This window comes from Nyctereutes procyonoides, unplaced genomic scaffold (genome assembly GCF_905146905.1).
Source record: "Nyctereutes procyonoides isolate TBG_1078 unplaced genomic scaffold, NYPRO_anot_genome, whole genome shotgun sequence".
NCBI lineage: Eukaryota > Metazoa > Chordata > Mammalia > Carnivora > Canidae > Nyctereutes > Nyctereutes procyonoides.
The window spans coordinates 12,743,904-12,756,683 of NW_026575145.1; the positions used below are offsets into that span (position 1 = coordinate 12,743,904).

General features: G+C 36.1%; 1 protein-coding gene across 3 annotated transcripts in view; it reads left to right on the forward strand.

Moving 5' to 3' along the window:
• Positions 1–12,227, forward strand: part of BAZ1A (bromodomain adjacent to zinc finger domain 1A) — a 91,253-nt gene extending 79,026 nt beyond the window's left edge. For all 3 annotated transcript variants that reach the window (XM_055309258.1, XM_055309259.1, XM_055309257.1), the window contains 6 exons: positions 3,874–4,121; positions 4,213–4,439; positions 5,792–6,261; positions 9,071–9,213; positions 10,706–10,793; positions 11,236–12,227. In XM_055309258.1, coding sequence (XP_055165233.1) covers positions 3,874–4,121; positions 4,213–4,439; positions 5,792–6,261; positions 9,071–9,213; positions 10,706–10,793; positions 11,236–11,432 — 1,373 coding nt within the window. In that variant the 3' untranslated portion in view covers positions 11,433–12,227. The remainder of the gene's footprint in view (positions 1–3,873; positions 4,122–4,212; positions 4,440–5,791; positions 6,262–9,070; positions 9,214–10,705; positions 10,794–11,235) is intronic.
• Positions 12,228–12,780: the final 553 nt, after the last annotated feature.

Below are 12,780 nucleotides of genomic sequence, written 5' to 3' on the forward strand. Positions count from 1 at the left end.
CCTGGAACTTCAGGATCATGCCCTGAGCCGAAGGCAGACGCTCAGCCATTGAGCCACTCAGGCATCCCTGTTTCAGTTTCTTGAGGAAGCAAGTAAAATAAAAATTCTACTTAAGGGATCCCTGGGTGGCGCAGCAGTTTAGCGCCTGCCTTTGGCCCGGGGCGCGATCCTGGAGACCCGGGATCGAATCCCACATCGGGCTCCCGGTGCATGGAGCCTGCTTCTCCCTCTGCCTGTGTCTCTGCCTCTCCCTCTCTCTCTGTGACTATCATAAATAAATAAAAATTTAAAAAAAAAAAAGATTTAAAAAAAAAAATTCTACTTAAGTTTCACTCTCCATAGGATGTCCCTCTTATTCTAATCATTAATCACATTAATAAAACTAGGCTTTTTTTAACTTGAGGAAGATATTCATATTTGAATTATTTTAGGTAAGATCTGTGAGAATTGTTTAGGTTGGAAATCTCATCATTTATAAAGTCATGCTTATGGTTAAATCCTTAAGCAATGAAAAAATCCTCAAACTAACTTTATCAATTTGAAATTAGGTAACACAGAAATTAATAAAGACCAAAGGGGAGATAGAAAACAAAAGGACACGAAAAAGAGAGAGGAAGATCAATCTAGTGTGAGAGTTGGTAAATTTTTAACTTTTTAAAGAATTTTGTCTTTTTAAAGAATTATGATTTTACTTCCTGTGTTGCTGAGTACTGGTTTGAATATTTAGCTTTGGAAGGAAAACCTTGAATTTGATGGTCTTTTTGGAAAGGAATGGGATTGGAGACACTCTTATAAAATAATATCTTCCTAGCATTTTTCTTCTACATTGCATACCTCGGTTAATGAAACTTTTTTTTTTTTTTTTTTTGCTAGCATAGGGGGATTTATAGGGTGGGAGTTTTTGTGTTATCTCCAGGAAAAACCTACATAGCATGGTCACATGGATTACTATGTAGTAGCAGTTAACAATATGAAGTCTCCCAATGTAATATATGATCATATGACTCTACCATTATTTCATATGTAAAATCCTAATTTCTTGAGGGATTTATTTATACTAGCATGATGGAAGATAAAAGAGAAACAAGACACTTCTATCCTTGGGAGTTTTATAATCTGGAGAAGTGGCAAGACAACAGAAAAATGGAATCAATTGTATACACTGTTTTTTTATCCTTATTTATGTACTATATAAAAGCAGAAGCATGTGGGCATCCATTTAAAAAGTGGGTGGGATAAAAATTGGACATTGAGATACCACAGATTTAATTTTTTCTTTTTCTTTCTTTTTTTTATTTTTTTAAGATTTTATTTATTCACGAGAGACAGAGAGAGAGAGAGAGAGAGAGAGAGAGAGAGAAACACAGGCAGAGGGATAAGCAGGCTCCATGCAGGGAACCTGACTCCATCCCAGGTTTCCAGGATCAGGCCCTGGGCTGAAGGTGGCGCTAAACCGCTGAGCCACCTGGGCTGCCCAGATTTAATTTTCTTAAAGCACCTCTTTGATCAAAACCCATAATGTCTCACCAACCTTCAAGTTAAAAATCATTCAGACTGACTTTCAAGGTTCCAAAGGCCCTTCACAGTTTGTCTTTTTCCTCCACTCTTCCACAGTGGCCTATGTGCAATCTTATTTCTTGCACTTACCAATAAGAATGTCCTTGGATTTATCCAGAAAGATTTCTTTAAGATCTTTGAACTAGCAATTTTTGTTGCCTCCTTCCTTAGAGAGTCTGCTCAGGCTAGAACTTTTCATTAAGCCTTATATCAAAAATCACGGTAAATAGAAAACACAAAATAAGAGGGTGGAAATAATTACTGCATTTATTTCTCACTTTGCTAATATTTTTCTTCAGCTTTACCTGAAGAGCCATTGACCCATTCGTTTTTTCCCTCTCCCATCAGGTTATTACTCTCAATTATTTTTGGAGATTCTGATGCTTTTTCAAACTGCTTGAAACAGTTCCTTATATTTTCAAACATTTATTTCTTAAAACATTAAAACAGTTACTTTATATTTTGTGTCTAATCAAATATCTCAAGTCTTTATGGGTCAGATTCTGCTGGCTCTTGTCTGTAATTTTTTGTTTCCACATGTGCATTGTAAGTCTTGACTATTAACTGTCATTCCTCAGAACTTGATCTATGGAAATTTCTTTAGAGAGAATTTGCAAAGATGTGTACTTGTTTCTGCCATCCACCTGATTTCACTACCACCTGGGCCACTTTAAAAATCTTATGTTTTTTCAGGTTTTAAACTGTTTAGGCATTGGTTACGTGTTCTCAGGGTAGATTCATTTTCCCTTTCCACTCAACACCAAGGTCCAGATGAGCAGATTTCCATGCTACTTCTTTCTTTCTCCAATGTACCCTTTCCTGCCTTGATGCTTGAAGGTACAGCCTTTTGGAGTCCTAACTTTTCAGAAAGGATTCAGCACATTGGGTGAGCCCTAGATATCACGTCCTGTCTCTCTCATCCAGCCCAACAATCAAACAGAAGCTCAAGACTCAACTAATGTTTGGCAGATCTGCTCCTTTATGACTTCAGCTCCTTGTATATATCTTCACTCTCCCAGCTATATAAAAAATTTCTTAAAGGTAGGGACCATAGAATGAATTGTTTCATATCTTCTAAATTGTTGCACACAGGAGGAACAGTATAATGCAGCAATAATGATAACAGTAACAGCATTTACTCCCTGATAGGCATTTTACTTGTCTCATATATATCATCCCACTTAATCTTCCTCACAGCCCTCAGACTCAGAGGTAGATGCTATCCACATATTACTGTTGGGAAACCTGAGGCCGCACTCAAACAGGGGGGCTAGTACTCACCTCGAAGCCGACTGACTCCAGAGCCCACATTCCCTTTAATCATTATGCTACTGCCCAAGAGGACTTTTTTTTTTTTTTGAGGATAGTAGTAGGAAATATGTCATAATAAGAATAAACTATGTTTGGAGTCTTATAAACCTTGTAGAAATTGGACATTATGTGGTAGTCCTTTCATAATTAAGTATAATGTTCTAGGAATATAAGGTGGTAGCAATGATGGAAGATTCACTGAAGAGAAAAATCACATGCCAGTGTTAAATGATAGGTTAATGGCATCTAGCCAAATGACTCTTAATAAATCTTAGTCCAGAAGACAAAGAAATGATGTTATTAATGACAGAAACTTTCAAAGGTTCCTATATAAATATTAATGCTGAAAGTTCTTTTGGGAAGTGGAGTTTTAGCATTTTTTTACCTCATTTAAAAAAATATTTTCTTAGAGATAGAAGACAAGAGAGTTAGCATTTCTATATAATTGATATTTTTAATAATAGCTTTATTGAGATATTTGCATGTATAAAATTCATCCTTTTAAAAAATGGATGGATTCAGTGGGTTTTAGTATATTCACTGTTACACAGCCATTCACCATGATCTAATTTCAGAAAATTTTCATCAGCCCCAGGAGAAGACCTCTTATATGATTGATATTTAACTTAGAAGCATTATCCTTGATTCAAATGGAAACTAACTGATTTGTTATCATATTTAGCTAGTTCTTTAAGTCAGGCCAAGAATTGATTAAAAACCACTAGATTGAGAACACATTGCTTAAGTTAATTCTTCTCTTTTTAACTATTGAAATCCCCAAGCTTTTGATTTATGGATTTAAGTAATTCTTTATATCACAAACAAGCTATGGCTCAGCAAATATTTTCTTTAACATGAGGTTTTTGTTTTTAATATCAACACGATCTTTTTGTTAAGTTTTAGAAGAACTTTAAAATCTAACCTGTTTAAAATACCAAGAAAATAGTTCTAGGAGATGTCTGAGGTTTGCCTAGACATTTAAATTAATTTACCTTTTCATTTAAGATGCCAGTGACAGTGGGCGTTCTTACAAAACAGTCCTGGACCGTTGGAGAGAGTCTCTGCTTGCTTCTGCTAGTCTATCCCAAGTCTTTCTTCATCTCTCCACCTTGGATCGTAGTGTGATATGGTCTAAATCTATACTGAATGCTCGTTGCAAGATATGCCGAAAAAAAGGCGATGCTGAAAACATGGTACTTTGTGATGGCTGTGATCGGGGTCATCATACCTACTGTGTTCGACCAAAGCTCAAGGTATTTTTCCCCCTTCTACTTCTTAGATGAGGATTGAGTGATTGAGGTTTTGAGTGACAGATGATTAATGATCATTTCTGTGATTTGTCAGACTGTGCCTGAAGGAGATTGGTTTTGTCCAGAGTGTCGGCCAAAGCAACGTTCTAGAAGACTCTCCTCTAGACAGAGACCATCCTTGGAAAGTGATGAAGAGATGGAAGACAGTATGGGAGGTGAGGATGATGAAGTTGATGATGATGATGAAGAGGGTCAAAGTGAGGAGGAGGAGTATGAGATAGACCAAGATGAAGATGACTCTCAAGAAGAGGAAGAAGTCAGGTAAGTCCTAATATGCAATAAAATGAGAGTTTCTGAGTCATAACTAGACAATCTCTTGACTACTCAAAAACAAATGGAATGATTGGGGCCGATAACTTTTTAAAAAATGGTATATAATATAGTGTCCTTACGTTATCCTTGCTTTAGTATGATAAGCATTTGAAGTTATTCCTGAGGGAATGTAGTACCTATGTGAGTTTAGCCAGGTCATAAAATCCAATAGAAGTTGACGTTTGCGTAGGAATACCAATTCAGACCCCCATTAAGTTTGATTTTACTGAATTTTGTGCCTACAGCAGCAAAGAAACATTCCAAAGGATATTTATGAGATAAAGTGAATGCAGTTTCCCAGTGCCCCTCTTGCTTTCTCAAGGAGGTATACTCAAATATGGGTGATCTTGGCATCTACAGAGAGAGAAAGAGATCTGCCAGGAAGCACATTATATTGTTAGACTCCTACCACATTAGCAGTTAGAAACAACTTCTAAACATAAGCAGGCATTCCACAACTTAGCAAGCTGTGTCACTCAGGCCTAATGAATTGGGTGAGGACCTGGTTATTCCTGCTGTGGCAGCACTAGAGCATTCTCCCCTTTATTGGTCCCTAAGACCTCTCCACCTTTTTAACATCTGAACCCCATTCATATGGAATCAGGAAAGTGAATTAAAGCAAGGGCAACTTCAAACTGACAAAGTACAAAAAGGCCAATCTCCGGAGGATAGAGAGAACTACCCTGCTTATTTTAATCAGGTTGTTTTTTTAATAGCTCCAACTAGTAGGAACCATCGTCCTTGTAGATTATAAGGGCAGTATTTGTGTTAAACATAAAGATGATAAAGAATTTGGAAAATTCCAGGTAAACTGGAAGTCCAGGTATGGGGAAATGGATAAAAAGAGGCTCAATAGGGTTGTTTCATCCTTGTCTATGACTTGAAGACAATTAAAAGATCGAACCTGGGGGGCCTGGCTGGCTCAGTCATTGAAGTGTGTAACTCTGGATCTGATCTTGGGGTTGTGAGTTCTAGCTGCATGTTGTGGATAGAGTTTACTGAAAATAAAAGATTGAATCTAGTTTTGTATTTTACAGTAAGAATCAGAAGATGGCAGAAAGATTCTCAGCATGGTATGCAGGAACCACAGATTTAGGGCCTATTTTAGTTGCTGTCATTGACCAAAACTGTAGATTACCTCACCATCAATGATAATGAAAAGTAATGGTCTCCTGTAGCATAAGGACACCAAAGAAATATATGTAGAATCATTGGCTGAATAGTAGAACAAAGGGAATAGGGATAATCGTATGTGTATCATTTCTGTGTAGAATAATCATGTTTTCTAACAATATTTACAGCCCACCAAAACGAGGAAGACCACAAGTCAGATTGCCAATTAAAACAAGAGGGAGAATTAGCACTTCTTTCTCAAGTCGTGGCCAACGACAAGATCCTGGAAGGTACACTTCACGGAGTCAGCAGAGTACACCCAAAACAACTGTTTCCTCTAAAACCACTGGTAGAAGCCTTAGAAAGATAAGGTCTGCTCCTCCAACAGAAACTAAATCTTTAAGAATTGCTGGTCGTTCTACTCGCCAGAGTTATGGCCCACTGCAAGCAGACGTATTTGTGGAACTACTTAGTCCTCGTAGAAAACGCAGAGGAAGGAAAAGTGCTAATAATACACCAGAAAATAGTCCCAACTTTCCTAACTTCAGAGTCATTGCCACAAAGTCAAGTGAGAAGTCAAGATCTCTAAATGTTACTTCAAAACTTTCTCTCCAAGATAGTGAATCCAAGAGAAGAGGAAGAAAAAGACAATCTACAGGTATAAAGAAGTCTAATTTAAATTCCTCTTACCTAAGAAAATGGAGTAATTTGCGAATATTGAATGTTGAGATATTTTGGATCATTTTTTAAAGGCTGTCACTAGGATATACAAGGTTATTAGCAACCTGGCCTAAAGCGTAATATTCATCAAAGGGGCAGCTATTTGGGGAATAAGGTAAATTATATTATGAGTATTTTTTAGTCATGTAGCAAAGTAGTTGTGAAAAATGACACATTTCATTCTTTTCCACCCTTTCCTGCTTTAAAACACAACATACTCATTATCACCTAGACAAGCTACATTGTCTAGGGGTATTTGGTAAGGTTCCTATCTGATATATTGAATTTGGGGGCAGGGGAGAGCTGGGGGAGTGATATTATCATTAGGGAGTGATCACCAGCCATCTTTTTAATTCTGATAATTGTTGTTTATAGTAATCTTTATCCAAATTTCTTGATCTCTTCAATTCTATTTTTTTCCTTTAATGCCAGTAGTAATAAAACTTTGCTATTTCCAAAAAATGAAATTAGACATAAAAAAAGATACTGTTCCTTGAAGAATTATAGATAGGTTGTGTTGCATTATTCAAATACATGGCAGGATTAAGGAGTTCATTGGTGAAAGAATAGAAGACAATTAGTCTGTTGATGCCATCACCAGACTGTCAGGTTTGGGGAGGCGGTGCATTGTATCAGGTAACTTAGCACCAGAGGTCTAATTTAGCTTTTCCTATCCCCTTATCTGTTTTGCTCTTCCCCAATTCTGAACTTCAAGCTATTTGGAAACATAGCATACCTAAAACATTTGTATTTTTTAAAAACTCTGCTCGGAAAAAAAATTGGGGAGGCACCTGGGTGGGTCAGTTGGTTGAATCATCTGCCTTTGGCTTGGGTCATGATCTCGGAATCCTGGGATTGAGACCTGAGTCATGGTCCCTCATGGGGAGCAACCTGGCCTAAAACATAATATTGGTGGAATGTCTGCTTCTTCCTCATCTCCTCCCCCCAACTTGTTATCTCTATCTCTTAAGTAAATAAAATATTTTTAAAAAATAAAGGAAAACATTTTGTTAATTGATTTGTGAAATTACTAACCTGGTTCCAATGACAAAGGGGGCAATGTATGGATTTACTTTTAAGTAGAGAATTTAAACACCTGAATTCATAATATGAACTATGCTACCTTTTTCTACTAATTCATACACTTTAGATTTCATTATATATACCTTAGGTTTTATGAGAAAGGATTTTGCTTTCAGAAATCCTCCATATAAAATTAAGACAAGAGATGCATTTGGGTAGCTCAGTTGAGGGACCAACTCTTGATTTTGGCTCAGGTTGTGACCCCAGGGTTGTGGGATCAAGCCCTCCCTCAGGCTCTGTGCTCATGCTCATCATGGAGTCTGCTTGTCCTCCCTCTGCTCCTTATCCACCTCCCTCTCATGCACTCTCTCCCCTCAAATGAATCAATAAATAAAATTAATGATAATCTTTTATTTCATTGTTAAACATCTCATTTCTACCATGCAAGGTAATTTATAAAGAGGTCTACTTGCTAGATCTGAAAAGATTGTTTTCCTAATGATGTGTTTCAGAAAATTCTGCAGAATTGCTTGCTTTTTATTATAGTTGAAAATAGATTTTTAATAAAATGGGCTAAAATATAATCTATAAACTTTCTGTTCAAGGAATTTTATATTACAGTGTTTTTACAATATGTTCCCAGTGAATGTTTAATTAATTCAGAAATTTTATGATCAAAAGGGAACAGTGGAGGTACCTGGCTGGCTCAGTCAGTGGAGCATACGACGTTTGAGTGCCACATTGGATGTAGAGACTAATTAAAAATAAAATCTTTAGGGGCGCCTGACTGGCTCAGTTAGAAGAGCATAGGACTCTTCATCTTGAGGTTGGGAGTTCAGGCCCCACCTTTGGTGTAGAGGTTACTTAAGTAGACTTTTTTTTTAATTAATAATCATAAAAATAATAAAAATTGATAACAAAATCTTTTTTAAAACAAAAGGAAAGGGGGATCCCTGGGTGGCGCAGCGGTTTGGCGCCTGCCTTTGGCCCAGGGCGCGATCCTGGAGATCCGGGATCGAATCCCACATCGGGCTCCCGGTGCATGGAACCTGCTTCTCCCTTTGCCTGTGTCTCTGCCTCTCTCTCTCTCTCTCTCTCTCTCTCTCTCTCTGTGACTATCATAAATAAATAAATAAAAATTTAAAAAAAAATAAAAAAATAAAAAAATAAAACAAAAGGAAAGGGATCCCTGGATGGCTCAGGAGTTTAGCGCCTGCCTTCAGCCCCAGGGCATGATCCTGGAGTCCCAGGATCAAGTCCCCAGTCAGGCTCCTTGTGTGGAACCTGCTTATCCCTCTGCCTGTGTCTCTGCCTCTCTCTCTGTCTCTCTCACGAATAAATAAATAAAATCTTTAAAAAAAAAAAAAAAAAAGAGGGCAGCCTGGGTGGCTCAGCAGTTTAGCGCCGCCTTCAGCCCCCGGCATGATCCTGGAGACCCAGGATCGAGTCCCACATCGGGCTCCCTGCATGGAGCCTGCTTCTCCGCCTCTCTCTCTGCATCTCTCATGAATAAATAAATAAAATATTTTTAAAAATTAAAAAATAAAAAGAAAGAGTGAACATTAGATTTTCATATTTCAGAATGTAGGCTAATTTATCTCATTAATTACATATATAGAATGTTAATTTTCTGTTTGAAGATAGGTTGTATTTATATACCTGTTTAGCTTGTAGTGATCAAATAATTTTCTTTGTCATCACCTAAAATTTATTTATTTATTTAGAATCATCTCCTATGACCCTGAATCGAAGGAGTTCAGGCCGACAAGGAGGAGTTCATGAATTGTCTGCTTTTGAACAACTTGTTGTGGAACTGGTACGGCATGATGACAGCTGGCCTTTTTTGAAACTCGTTTCCAAAATCCAGGTAATATTATTAGACTCGATAAAACGTATTCATGAATATTATCTGATTTAGTCTGCATGGCAGTCAAAACATCCATTAGTCACGATATACTTTGCTTTTTAAACACTTGGAAAGTTAGTTTCTAAATTGAAAAAAAAGGGGGATTAGAGAACATTCTCTGCTCAGTTCCTTCCAATCCTATGACTGATTCTCATGAATGATGACAGTATGTTGTGTTGAAATAGCTTCAATGTTTTTATTCTATGTAATGAATATGAATAGATTTAATTCAACTGTGTACTATTGATATTTCTGTTATGTAAAACAGCTGTTCTCAAACTGTAGCATACACTAAAATCAGCTGGGGTGTCTTGTTAAAACACAGGTTACTAGGCCTCATTCCAGAGTTCTTGATTCACTAGATCTGCAATGATACTGATGGGGCTGGTCTAAAGACCACTGTGTGAGAAAGATAGGGACTCTTAAAAAACAAAGAGGGCCTAAAACTAAGGCATTTGAGATGGTGCTGGAGTTATTTATATACGTGGGGCATAGTATGATGTGCTACAGCAGATATGACAGTATTATAGTGCTATAATAGAAGTTATAATGGTCTTCCAGAAGTAGAGAAAAAAAGGAGATTGATTTGAACTTTTCAGAGGGAGAGAATACCAGGAATTTGAAAGTTTGTTATGGAAGAACTGTTTGGTCCGGTCATTAAAGATGGGTGGAATTTCAACAGTGAGAAATGGAATAAGAACATTTTGGGAAAAGGGCATGATAAGTTAAAGACCCAGAAATGAAAATATGGGAAATGATGGGAAGTTTGAATGAAGCAGAGGGTGTGTTAGAGAGATTTCTGGAGCAAGAATGTGAAGGATTAATTACCATTGAATAGCATCCTATAAAAATTAAATCTCAGTTTGACTCTAATTCATTTTTCCTGAGTAGTTCTTGTGCTAAATAAGTTTTGTTATGTACATTTTATTATTTATTACAAATGCAGTAATGCTCATTAAATAACTGTATAGATACATATATGTTTCTCTTTATTTTTTTTATAGAAATATTTTCTTCCCTTTTTTTTAAGATTTTATTTATTTATTCATGAGAGAGACAGAGAGGGGCAGAGACACAGGCAGAGGGAGAAGCAGGCTCCACACAGGGAGCCCCAGATGGGACTTGATCCTGGATCTTCAGGATCAGGCCCTGGGCTGAAGGCAGCGCTAAACCACTGAGCCACCCGGGCTGCCCATATGTTTCTCTTTAGAGAGAAAAAGAGTACACAAGCAAAATCACAAACTTTTTCTTTTCACAATAAGTTAACATTTTTTGTAGTATCAAATAAGCTTCTACAACGTTATAGTGACTGAAATATATTATGTGGTTTTAATGGGATTAAAGTATTCAAAGGTTAATATTCAGTTGCTTTTAAGTGCAAAACTTTCACATATGTGACCACTTATCTCTGATAAATCTTCTATAGGAGAGATATATTTGAATTATTTTACAGGTCCCGGACTATTATGACATCATCAAAAAGCCCATTGCCTTAAATATAATTCGTGAAAAAGTGAACAAATGTGAATATAAATTAGCATGTAAGTAATTTATGTTTTCCTCTTATATTTTTGCTTAAAGAGGTAAAGACTTTTTTTTTGTGATTTAAATGATGTATATTACTGTGATTGTGTAGATGGCATCCCAAGAGGTCTCTAAAATGTTTGTCTATGGATATGGAGATGAAAGATACTGGGTAGGAACTGAATGAGTTAAATATTTTGTAGAATCTGGTCTTAATAGAAGTTCTGTGTAATCATCTAATGTTCCTAATTATGTAATTGCATAGTTTCAATAGAACAATTATAAAGCATTTTAGTTAATAATTTTAAGCTTTAGTTCTGCTACCTTGTTGTTTCAGAGGCTTCAATTTCTAAAGAAAAAGGTGGGCTTCATTTTCTTAATGACATTACCAGATATGATACAACAAAAATTATAATTTATGTACTTTTATTCTAATTTCTTTGTTTTTTTTCTTTCTAGCGGAATTTATTGATGATATTGAGTTAATGTTTTCGAACTGCTTTGAGTACAACCCTCGTAACACAAGTGAAGCAAAAGCTGGAACTAGGCTTCAAGCGTTTTTTCATATTCAGGCTCAAAAACTTGGACTACATGTCACTCCCGGGAATGTGGATCAAGTTAGCACACCACCAGCTGCAAAAAAGTCACGAATCTAATTTTGTCCTTCTAAAGGATATATTTGAGGAAAACAAATTGTTCATGAAAATGGAACATTAAATCATGCTCAAAAGCAGACATATATATATAAAGCAATAACAACTGATTGACCACACTGAAGTGTGGCCTGCACTATATTCTCAATTTTAATATTAAGCACTCAGGAGAATGTAGGAAAGATTTCCTTTGCTACAGTTTTGCTCAGCATCTAATAAGTTTGATAGATGTATTGGATATAGTACTGGTTTACAGAGGTTTTTGTACATTTTGAGATCATTCATGTGTCCCAATATCTTTGAAAATATTTTTTCATCTGTGATTTATTTTGTCATTGATTTTTTTTTAGAAGTGTGGTATTAAAGGAGATTTATCTAAACGGATAAATCTTCTATAGCACAGTTTAGAAAAGTATATATGTCTAAGAATTGTTTAATGAGCACATTCTTTCAACACTACACATGAATGAATCCAATTTTATATCCTTGAAGTGCTGTACCAGTGCTGGCTGGAGGTATTAAGTCTGAGTTTATTAACTAGATATTTATTTAGCATTCAAAATAATTTGTGAATTTGTTTTGTATTTATAAAATTTGTACCTGGAAAATGTTCTTTAATTTTTTAAACATTTTACTGTGTTTTTGTTTTATTTCTCTAACTTCCTTAATGACCAATCAATAAAAGGTAACACCCTCCCTTTTCCCTGACAGTTCTTTCAGTTTTACAGAACTGTATTACAAGTTTCTATGTACAACTTTTTTAAGTGTACAAATAAAATGATACATGTTTTTCAAGTATTCTGAACCTGGAATTTTTACAAATCAGAATTGAACTATTACATGTGATCCATACAGACCATCAGAACTAATGTTTTATTGTACCTGAGTCTGTAAGGCAGTGATTTGCACCTTTTTCAGCCCAGACCCTTGAGGAGTAAGATATCTCCATTAGTAACAGTAACCGTCCGTGACAGGGATTCTCAGAGTAAAAGGAGGAAAGAAAGTATAGGATACGCCAGGTAGGTTAAAAAACACCACTCAGAAATTTTTTTTTAAATAAAATAGGAAGTGCTATTTCTTAGGTGTGGAAGATACATAGGGCCTCAGTTTCATAGGAGTTGCTGTTCCTTTTCAGGATGCAAAAGGCAGGTGTCCTCTCCAGGGCTTTATTGGAAGGCAGTAGAATCATCCCTCTATTTTCTCATCTAAAATCTTGACAACTACTAAAAAAATAATAATAATAACATAAATAAAATCTTGACAGACGGGGGTGGGAGAAAAAATAAAAATAAAATAAATAAAATCTTGACAGTACTATATTCTCATTTAATTAGGCTTGCTTATTGGGTAG